Below are 12,198 nucleotides of genomic sequence, written 5' to 3'. Positions count from 1 at the left end.
TACAAAAATTCTGAATCTGAATTCTGAATCTGAATTCTGATTCTGAATTCTGAATCTGAATTCTGAATCTGAATTCTGAATCTGAATTCTGATTCTGAATTCTGAATCTGAATTCTGAATCTGAATTCTGAATCTGAATTCTGAATCTGAATTCTGAATCTGAATTCTGAATCTGAATTCTGAATCTGAATTCTGAATCTGAATTCTGAATCTGAATTCTGAATCTGAATTCTGAATCTGAATTCTGAATCTGAATTCTGAATCTGAATTCTGAATCTGAATTCTGAATCTGAATCTGAATTCTGAATCTGAATTCTGAATCTGAATTCTGAATCTGAATTCTGAATCTGAATTCTGAATCTGAATTCTGAATCTGAATTCTGAATCTGAATTCTGAATCTGAATTCTGAATCTGAATTCTGAATCTGAATTCTGAATCTGAATTCTGAATCTGAATTCTGAATCTGAATTCTGAATCTGAATTCTGAATCTGAATTCTGAATCTGAATTCTGAATCTGAATTCTGAATCTGAATTCTGAATCTGAATTCTGAATCTGAATTCTGAATCTGAATTCTGAATCTGAATTCTGAATCTAAATTCTGAATCTGAATTCTGAATCTGAATTCTGAATCTGAATTCTGAATCTGAATTCTGAATCTGAATTCTGAATCTGAATTCTGAATCTGAATTCTGAATCTGAATTCTTAATCTGAATTCTGAATCTGAATTCTGAATCTAAATTCTGAATCTGAATATGAGTTCTGAATCTGAATTTTGAATTCTGAATTTTGAATCCTGAATTCTGATTCCTAAACCTGTATCCTGAATTTGAAAACTGAATCTGAATTCTGCATCTGAAATTGAATCTAAATTATGTATGAGTATGTAGAAATGAAAAAAAAAACATAAATTCATTCTTCAACACGGGTAAAAAAAAACGAGGGTCATAAGATCTTCATATAAATTCCCCCCCAACGCAGTTTCCTGTACGGCTCTGCATTTTGTTGACACCCGGCATGGCTTTAGACACTATAATTTCATAAATGAAATTATAATGTCTATAGGCATGGCGGACTCTGAAGGAAACGCCCATCCGCCATTTGCTGCATTGAAAAGCAAGAAGTGTAAGATATAAACACTGTTGCCGTATTTGCCCCAGCAGACTGAGAAACTGCCCAGACCACGGTGCGTCTTAGTAATGCCTTTTACCTATTTGAGTTTGAGCCGCTTTCAATCAAGCGTGCCGATGGTTTATTGGATAGCGCTTGCAACTTGGGATCTGAAGGGTTTTGGTTCAATTCTCGAGTTAATAAAAATATTATTTTTTTATTTTGATTATCTTCAATTTATAAATGATTGCTGGTGCTGCTGCTTCGAGGCGCCACTAGCAACTTTTTTTTATGCCATAATAAGTATGATATGTATTTGGTAAAGAAAACGGTTTCAACTATTTTGTTTTTTTCCCGTTTTTGAAAGGGTTGTGTAGAAAAAAAAATGCATTCTTTTGAGACTAAAATCATTTTAATTGTGCAGCCCAGTTTCGCAAAAACGTTCTAGACATTTTTAAAATGGCACATACAAATCCACGGACATCAACAGAACTCGTCGAGCTGAGTCGATAGGTACCTATAAAGGTATGTCTAAGACCCATAATTAATGATCTCTCAAATCGACCGATAACCAAACCTTTCTGTTAGAAAGGCAAAAATGTTGTGAAAAATCAACTTAAGAATTTCAAAAATCACAAAAGAACAAGGGAAATTCGAATTTCTAGAACTTCGGTTTTCTGAAAATCGGTCGGTTTTTCCGAAAAATGGCTAAATCCCAAAAAGTCGATATTTGACCAAAAAATTTTTTTTTCTAAATAAAACCATATCTCGACGTATTATGCATTTCTGAGTGATTTGGCAACAACATCCAAATTTCGATTTTCTTCCCCTCTGTGATGATTTTTGAGGGTAAAAAACTGAAACTTTGAGTGTTTTGAGGCACCTCTAAATCAAGTCTTATTGCGCTAAAATTTTGCACCGGTCAGTTTTTTGGTCCAATCTACAAAATCTTTATGGTTGGTTTTCAACATTCAAGCATGAAGTTTTTCCCATACATCTATTGCCTACAGAAACCTACAGAAAAATACTATTATGTATGCCGGCGCCATAAGAAAAATTACTGAAATTTATAAGATTATCTTATGACTGAAGTAAATTTTCTGGATTAACATCTTTTTAAAGAGGATGTTTTGTTTTTCAAAAAAGAATCTTATAATTTTGTCCAAATATTTGGAATTTCATAAGATTGTTTTCAAAAAGCAGGGAATGTCATAAAAATATGGATTTTTTCCGAGACATTCATAATTTGTGTCCCATATCTTGAATTTAATCACTTTTTATTAATCTTTTTTTCACAATCAGAAGCAATTTTATTCCGATTAAAGCTGTCAAAAAAAAACAAAGTAAAAAAAAAGAATTGATCGCTATCCTCGTAGTGGGACTTGAAATTCTCCCACAGAATCAGCAGACACTTCAGTTGTCGGCGGATGTACGGAAAAGCCTTGGGAAAATCCGCTACCGGTTTCGGCCTCTGTGCCTTTCGCTTTCGGTCAGCCAGTAAGCTAAAGTGCGGAAAAAAATTTCGAAAATTCAAAGTCTATGAATGTTTCCAACATATTTTTAAAATTCACAAAACTCATAGAATTTGCTTAATAAACTTACCATTGCGAAGATCAATATCACGATTACTTTCAATGTGTTATTTTTTTCTGAATTGCTTCTGATGATGAACAATCTTGTGCGTTTTTTTCCTGCTGCTTAGGATTAATGTGTTCATTTTATATTCATAAAGCAGTTTCTTCCGTTTTTCATAAGAACTTCTTATGAAAATGAAAGATATTCAAAAAACTCTAATTAAAAATATTGGACTCAAAAAAGAGGTTCATAAGACGTGTTTCATGAAATTCAGAATATGAATTCTTTTGAGTGTAGTTGTAACCTTCAAGAAGACCTAATAAAAGAATCATACAAATATATAAAACTGCTCTAATACATATAAGTTCACCAGAGTTTTTTTTAAAGAACGTATCCGGGAAATTTTATATAAAAACCTGGCAAAATCCGGGCATTTGATTTCAAAACTGACGACCAAAAATTTCTCAACAAAAATTCAGAAAAAAAAACTTTTTCATCAAAATTATTGACCAATTTTCAATCGTATTAAAATACGGCTTAAGGCCTAAAGGCTTTCAAAAAACCTTTGATGATTATTTTAATAAAACTTGCTTTAAAAATCTACAACAAAATTTGTTTTTTTTTTGTTTGATTTACCATTAATTATTCCGGGAAAAATACGAGCATTTTTAGTGAAATCCGGGCAACCGGGCCGGACGGACTGTTATCAAATCTTGAATTGAATATCCGGGATAACCCAGATAAAACCTGGCAATCTGGCAACCTTACTCTAATATGTGTGGTGTGGTGAGCCTACTTGTTTGAATGATTCTACTGAATCAAAACAATCGAAAAATTCCTTTTTATAATAATAATTTTAGGTAGGTGAGGTTTAGGTGAGTTAAAAGAAATCTTTCGATTGCTTTGATTCAATAAAACTGTTAAAAACCTTTAGGAAAACAACTATTTCGGCTGCTGTAAAGCAACTGAATAAAACCTTAAAAAGACTTCGATGGATTCCCAATTGGAAACTTTCAAATTTTTTAGAATTTTCGGTTTATAAACAGTCCTGTAACTGGTATAAAAAAAAACTTTTTAAACATTTTTTAATCAAATTTAACCTGGATTGCAATATTTTGAAATGATACTCGTAACAAGAATAGATTCGAATAAAAGCTTTAAAAAATGCGATTTTTCGGAAAAATATGATAATTGTCATGTTTTTGCTGATGAAGGTTTTATTTCTAAGGACTTAAAGTACATTAAAATAAGTTACTAAAGATGGTAAGAGATGCCAAGTTCAAGGTAAAATTATCACAAAAGTTAAAAACGGTTCCGTAAAGTTCGAAAGATTGATGTCATTGGAACTGCACGTTAAATTTAGGTATAACAGATTAATCCCATTATAGATCTCTCCTACAAAACAGACATAATATTGTCTGACGTACATCGGCAATCAAAATCTACCCATTAGATCATGTGTGTGTGTGATTTCATCTGATCTTTTTTCTTGCTCCTTTCTTTTTATTCACAGGATGATCTTACTCCAGAGCAAATCGCAAGTAAGTATACAAAAAATTGGTCAGGGTTGGATTTCCCCCTCAAGCGAGCGTTCGTTGTCGGTTTCGAAAAAAATATAACTGCTATTAAAATGAATCATAAAAATCAACACCACCCACAACTGTGCTTTGAGGCAGAAGCGCAGCGTCTCGCTATTCTCGGGTTGGATGGTGGAAATTTGTAGGAAAAAACCATACATCTGCCTTACGATGCTGATCAATATTTTAATATGCGATGCGAACACTTGAAACGCTGATTTTTTTCGGTTCGAATTTGCCCCTGTTTCTGTATTTATCATTCGGAGGAAGAAAAAATTGGTGGAAAAATATTACACCGGGAAACACGATTTCAATCCTGACGGGCGGCCATTAATATTTGTATGGGGAAGTTGTGCGGCGAAAAAAAAATCATTTCCATGTTCGGCTGAGACTGCCTTTCGCCTTTAAGGCGTTTGATTTTTTTACACTTCCCAAGATGATGTCGTTTGGCAATCTGGTTTCAGACGACAGGTTTCTTCGAAAATAACATGCATATATAGAACAGCCAAAAATAAATGCGATATGATTTTCCCGACCCCAGACTTCCCGACTTACGCTTAACTTCGTGGAATGACAGTAACGAATTTCGACACGAGCTCTTGCGGTTTCGATAAGAATTTCCGAGATGTGCTGTCAATTTATTACCGGATTGCATTAGCTGACAGAAGGGATCTGGTAGAATTCGATTTGAGATATTGAATTTCAAAAGTTAGAACTCAGTATTACAAATTCGTATTGAAGAAGTCAACTCTCCAAATTTTCTAAATCTATTTTTAAAAGACTCGAGACTTTTCGAGCATATTGAAATTAATAAACAAGAATCTCAATAAAAACGACACAACTTCTGTTTCTAATCGTAGACGGGGTGGAGTCGAATTCATCGCCTCCTCAAATAAACTACCAAGTTCAACAACCTTTCGCAGTAGGATTCTAGATACGATTCGCCAAGATTAGATATTAACGAACACACATATTTATGTTCCTACCCACAATGGACGGATTCGAACATTTCATACAAGGAACCAATTATTCTGCACTCTGGTCCGGTCAGTTGACAAAAAGACGGTACCTGACCAGACACAAATGCAATTCGTCACCGTCATTTGTTCAGGCAATGTTGCGTCTAAGTTCTGGTAGACGATGCACGAAAAATAATCAGGGGTTCCCAAAATGAACTCAAAGTTAAGGTGAGCTTATTCTCAACAACCTACATTGATTGATGCTTCACTGCATCTTATGAATTCCTTCCCAACTAATAGGGAATAAGTCAATCGTTAGAAAATGATATGCCTTGATAAATAAACCTATACGTTTATTCTAAGCAATGGTTAACTCTGTTTTTTTAGAAAAAGTTTTTCAAAAATGGTACCTATGATTTCAATTGATTCTTAGCGTTAAAAAAGATATATTTTTCGTCTATACCAATCGTGATAGTTGGTTGGATTAGGATTGGTCGATCTGGGATCGGTCGTTGCGAGATCGATCTTTTGAACTCAAATTTCCGATGTTTTGGATCGATTCTTTAGCCTGGGAAAAATCGATAAAATGAGTTTATTTTCAATCCGATCTTTCAATCTTTTGAAATATATTTTTCTATTTATACTGGAGATTTTGAGATTTAATATCGTGCAGAATTTTGATACTGCACCATTCGAAAGACCATTTTTAATTATTGGTGCTGCCATACCACTTATATCTAGACCGAATCAATAGGTAGTATTTTTTACCTCTATACTCTTCTTAAGGGAAATCTGAACTTTTATCTAACGTTCATAAACTAAGATTTAAAATCTTATCTAAACTTTCAAGTTTCAAAGTCGAAACTCGATAGATGGCTGTTAACCTTTTAAATAAGACCACAATAAAAAGTGTTTCTGGAAAAAAGGCGTTCATGTGTACCTACCATTGAATTATTACATTCCTCAAATAAATATTTTAATATTGCTTCTATTCTTAATGAAAATTACTTTTGATATACTAGTATGCTTGAAGAATTAAACTTGAGCCTTCCAGAAGATAGCTGAACGTCTTTTCCTCAAACGACGACCTGTTGCTGAATTGATGGTATTAAAAAACCGAACTTTTCAAAATTAGCATTTCACCAAGTGAACTAACTTAAAATGGTTGAATTGTTTTAATCAGTCAAGTTACATGAAATACATATTTAGACTTATTAATATCAAACGCGCCCGTAATTTAAACTTGAAAGAATGTCGTATGGAAAAATGCGTTTATTTATTCTGTTTTTTTGATATGCCATAAGCATTCGAATGATATTCAAATGTATGGGCGTTTTTACTATTTATTTCAGCATAAATCAGCTCTCAGACAGCAACCCTTGTTAATAAAAAATTAAAAGATCGATCTTGCTGAGATCGATCCTTTTGCTTCGATTTTTTAGGTGAGTCGGTCCTGGAAGAATTCAGCTGAATCGATCATTTCCAGAAGATCGAACAATCCTAACTCGGCATTAACTAATTTCACTCGGTTTTACTAATTTTCATCCAATACCTAAAATCTAGATATTCAATATTTATTCAACCTGATATAGAAGATTTAAAAATGGATTTTGTCAAAAAAAAAATCAAATTTTTGGCTTTACGTTATGGACTATAAGTTAAGTGTCCATTGAACTGGTCAGAATCTGGCCAAAAAAGTATCACACGGTTTTGGTTTCTTTTGGGCCCAATAACTACTGTGCAAATTTTGGTTACTTCAGGATTTGAAATTGGTTGTATCGGAGTTGTAGCATGTTTTTGAAATTGATACGTCATGAAAAGTTGCTAATAATAATTTTTCCTCTGCTTTATTTTAAACGAACTTTAAAATAAATGGTTTAAGTGAAAACATGATAATTTTTCTAACATAAATAAGTGTATTTTAAATCTATATCTATATGTCTTAAAAGTATAGGGGAGAATGAGGATACTTGATCCCTGGGGATACTTGATTCCTTAGCTATATCTCGAAACTGGAATGTCTTACAAAGATCAAATGTTGTAGAAAAATGTGCCAAAATGAGCAAAATAACAATGCTTGTAGTTTAAAATTTTTTAACAAAATAATTGTTTGAGTAATTTAACTTTGTTTGAAAAATTTCACCAAATGTAACTTGAAGATCTTTTTTCATCACTTTAAAATGTTCCTTACATGGAAAAATTATGAAAAAAATATTTGTTCCAATGTATCAATCGTTCGAGCGTAGAATGAACTTCATAATGCCATATTTTCAAAGCAATGGAAAACTCTCAACTTTTTTCAGAAAAAGTTTTCTAAAATGTTGATTATGGGTATAATTGATCCCCTAGAGTTGGGTAAAATTGATCCCCCTTCCAAACGGCATATTCTTCTTCCGAATTGATCGTTATGATTGCTGATTACGAAATTACAAATATTTATCCAAAAACTAATATTTATCAAACAATTGTCGGAAGAAAAGACCAAAAATAATTAATTTTCTCTTAACTATAAAACATAGCGCCTTTAAGTATGCAATGTTATTAGCGTTGAGACAAAGTTAAAGAATTTTCTTCTTATGTCTGCTATAAATTGTGAAATGAGAACAAACATGACCAAAATAGTAAATTAACATTATATCTTGGGGTTTTGTTTGATATTTATACAAGGATTAGGGCTTCCTGAATAAAAGATCAAGTCTCCTTCAATAGGGGATCAAGTCTCCCCTAACTTCAGAAAAATCGCAATTTTTTTACTCCCACGAAAATGCTTTTAGTTCATCAACGGGTTTAAGTATCGTTCTAATTTTTGGAGCAGAGAAACTTGAAGTTACAAGCTGTCAGAAAATGTCAAAGACGGCGAGTTGCTAAATTTTTCCAAAAAGATATGGTGAAAATAAGAAAAGGGGATCAAGTATCCCCACTCTCCCCTATTTTTGAAAGGTTTTATAGAATGCTGTATAGGATCCGAAGAAGTCCTGGAAAAAGACTTGAAGCTCCACAGCTTGAAGAAACCATGGAAACAATTGAATTAAAGAAAGCTTCTAATAAAATCTATGTGTCTATTTTGAAACTTATCCATATTCATGACTTGATGGGCATGAGCATTTTACAAAAGTTCAAAAAAAGTCGTCACGCACTAAATCGACATGAACGCATTCTTTGTAATGTGTATGAAGAACTTATTGAACCATTTGTTAGCGAGAACAAATCATGATGGTAAAATTACTACAGCAGGAGAAAGTGATCATGTGCCTATCGAGTTGATTGCGCCTATAGCCGTTTAACGAAATGGCTGAAAAAAAAACAAATCTAATCAATGCATTTTATAGGTTAAACGCTTTGAACACAAGGCATGAAAGAATTAAGGGGGGAGTAGGGTCTAACACTTTCAAAAAATCGATTTTTTTATTTTTTTATTTTCTTATTGTAAAACATTTCAAGAATGTTGTGTTAAATTTTCAAGTCAATTGAAGCAAAACTGTAGAAATTATAGGCCTTTATCTCCTCCAATCTAATACTGCAAGAAAGCAAGAGCAGAAACTTCAAACGCGTTTTTCTCGAAGGCACATTTTCAAAGTCCGTGGACATCGTCATTTGAAAACTACTCATCCGATTCTTTTAAAATTTGGAACATGTTTTCTACATATAAAATACCAGACCCCAAAGTTTTTTTTTTTCATTTTTTTTACTTTGGGGAAATCTTACAGATAAAAAATGGCGGATTTTTTCGTGAAAAATCGTAGTTTTTACTTCAAACAGCCACAAAAATTTCATAAAAATTTTTTTAAGTAAAATAAAAACGTTGGGGTCGAGAAAAACATCTATTAAAAATATTTTGCTCTGATTTTTTGATTTCAGATGATTCTGTGCTGAGATACAGTGTCCACCGCAAATCCTGTTTTCTAAAAGGCATCCTCGAAAATGCTCCGTCACCGGCTCATTTTTCAATATTTTTCTACGAAAAAATTACTATATGTTCTTTTAACAATGCTTTATATAATGCAAAAAATTTGAATACATTTATTTGAACGATAGCTCTAGAAAAAAATCGTGAATATGGTGTTTTTTTTACCCGTTAGACCCTACCCCCCCCCCCCCCCCCCCTTAAATGAATATACAAAATTTAAAAAAAATCATAGATGGTTTAGGCTAAGATTGCCAACATTTTTTCAGCACGTATCCGGGCCGAACACTTTTTTTTTTATTTGATTTGAAAATGAGGATGAGAATAAACTTGGGCAAAATCCGGGCTTTTTCATTGAAATCCGTACAACCCGGACCGAACTTTCCCAAAGCTTATATTAAGTATTCGGGCAAACCCGGTGAAACAAGTTGATCACCACTGATTTCCAGTGTGTGCTGCACGGCTAACTTTAACCCAAAACACAAACACGCAAAACCCAAAACTATGTAGCATTGATCACAATTTACTTACATGACATTTCACTAATAGGGTAAATGATCTTGAGCGGAACTAATTAGCTCAATTCGACGACACTCGGAACAGTTGATCGAGCGGCATGGCTTTGGGTTATATCCGAACAAATTTTTATTCAGTTCAGCGGATAGATCCTGGTTTCTGCTTTCAAATGATGATTTTTAGAATATTTAAGAGTAAATCCTAATAACTCTAGTGCTGTTTTACTGAAGTAAGAATTCTGATCTTGAGCGGAACCACGCTGATCTTGAGCGGAACTAAAATATGATCTTTAGCGGAACCATAGTCTTCTGTGAACATCTTTAATAGCCCCTATTCCTAATACTTGTGTAACTGTGAAAACTTCAACTAAATTTCAATTTTGAAGATTTTAAAGTTCAAAAATTGATGTTTTTACGTGAAAAAAAGAAACTTAGCGTTCCAAAGCTGTCCTCAAAACATCCGTTCAAATTTATTACTTGCTTGAAAAAAGTCCAATTTTCCCTTTGATGCACTGTATCCTATTTTGAAAGAATCGATTCTCTAAACTCAAATTTTAGTTTTTTTTAATCTCAAAAATTAAATTCGTTAGTATATTTGATTGATTTTTTGAATGTGCGTGTTAAGGATCATACTGCCCCGAACAACTTTTGAAGGTAACGACAAAGTCGGTAATACAAAAGAATATGCCTTAAATTTCAGATTTGGTAAAAAAAACTGTACATTGACAGTTCGGATTTCAGCGGCTAGGCTTCGCCGCCACGAATTTCTGGGTCTGCCTCTTCTTCGATGACCTTCTGGATTCCAATCTAGCGCCTCTCTGCAAATCTCGTTTTCATCTCTTCGCAGCGTGTGCCCAATCCATCTCCACTTACGTTCCCGAATCTCGATTTCTAGCGCCCTTTGATGACACCGGTGATGTAGTTCCTCATTCGAGATCCAGTTGCCAGGCCACCAAGCGCGGATGATATTCCGCAGGCAGCGGTTTACAAATACTTGCAGTTTCCACGTCGTTACCGCATATGTGCACCAAGTTTCGCACCCGTACAGCAATACGGATTTGACGTTTGAGTTGAAGATTCGGATTTTTGCTCGTAGAGAGATCTGGCGTGATCGCCAGATGTTTCGGAGACTCGCAAACGCAAATCGGGCCTTTCTGCTCCGTGTTTCGATGTCTTTTCTGGTACCACCATCAGGCGTAATCTGGCTACCAAGATACTGGAAGCACTCCACTTTCTCAACCTGTTGTCCAGCTACCATGAAACTGGAGGGATTTCCTGTGTTGATCTCCATCGACTTGGTCTTTCCGACATTGACTTTGAGACCTGCTGCCTTGGAACTTTCGGTGAGGTCGTCGAGTTTGCTCTGCATATCTGGTTGTGTTTGGGCGAGCAAAACAATATCGTCAGCCAGGTCAAGGTCGTTCAGTTGCTCCATTGTTGAAGGATTCCACGGCAATCCTCGGTTCGGTGCACAGTCAATCGATCCAATCAGAATCTCATCCATTACGATTAGAAAAAGTAGCGGTGATATAATACATCCTTGTCTCACTCCAGCAGTTACCGGGATTGGTTCGGACAAGACACCGTCGTGCAAGACCTTGCACGAAAATGCCTCATACTGTGCTTCGATGAGATGGACTAGTTTCTCTGGGACCCCTCGTCGCCTTAGAGCCGCCCAGATGTTTTCATGGTGAAGTCGGTCGAATGCTTTTTCGAAATCAACGAACACCAGCAGAAGAGAGTCCTGGAATTCGTTGATTTGTTCCAGTATGATTCGTAGCGTTGTGATGTGGTCCACACATGATCGTCCGGATCGGAATCCAGCTTGTTGCCGTCGGAGTGTAGCGTCTATTTTCTCCTGGATCCTGTTCAGAATCACTTTGCAGAGTACTTTGAGGGTTGTACAGATCAACGTTATGCCTCGCCAGTTACCGCACTCTGTCAGGTCTCCTTTCTTCGGGACCTTTACGAGGATACCCTGCATCCAGTCGGCCGGGAATGTTGCAGTATCCCAGATGTCAGCGAAAAGACGGTGCAACATTTGTGCTGATAGGGCAGGGTCGGCTTTCAGCATTTCAGCAGGGATGCAATCGATCCCAGGTGCTTTGTTGGATTTCATGTTTTTGATTGCCGCTTTTATTTCAGCCAGCGAAGGCGCTTCCGAGTTGACGCCATTTATGCGACTTAGGCCGATGACATAGTGAGTGCGATGCGATGCGAATCAGCGGAAAATTTACGGACGCAGCCTACGCGAACTCGAGCGGCGGAACAAATTGACATCTGCTTCGCCGCGTTGAGTATGTCAGGTTTAAGCGATTCACATACATTTTCATCAAATGTGGTTCACCGCATTGATTCGCATTCACCGCATCGCATCGCATCGTATTCACTATGTCATCGGCCTTACTGTTGGCGCTTCGAGCTGCAGATTCTGTTGGCCATCGCTATTCGTGACTCGGAAGAGTTGTTCGAAGTGCTCAGTCCATCGTTTGAGCTGATCTGTTCGATCGGTCAATAACTGACCTGCTCGGTCTTTCAGCGGCATTCTTGCATTAGT

The 12,198-nt window shown here is 35.5% G+C and overlaps 1 protein-coding gene across 1 annotated transcript in view; it reads left to right on the top strand.

Annotated features, from left to right (window-relative positions):
* LOC129754340 (troponin C) overlaps positions 1 to 12,198 on the top strand; it is a 34,064-nt gene that overhangs the window by 6,083 nt on the left and 15,783 nt on the right. The window contains exon 2 of the mRNA XM_055750325.1: positions 4,200 to 4,227. Within this exon, the coding sequence (XP_055606300.1) occupies positions 4,200 to 4,227 (28 nt within the window). The remainder of the gene's footprint in view (positions 1 to 4,199; positions 4,228 to 12,198) is intronic.

This window comes from Uranotaenia lowii, chromosome 3 (assembly GCF_029784155.1).
Source record: "Uranotaenia lowii strain MFRU-FL chromosome 3, ASM2978415v1, whole genome shotgun sequence".
Lineage (NCBI taxonomy): Eukaryota > Metazoa > Arthropoda > Insecta > Diptera > Culicidae > Uranotaenia > Uranotaenia lowii.
Note: the sequence above shows the minus strand (reverse complement) of the source record. Positions and strands in the feature narration are given on the sequence as shown.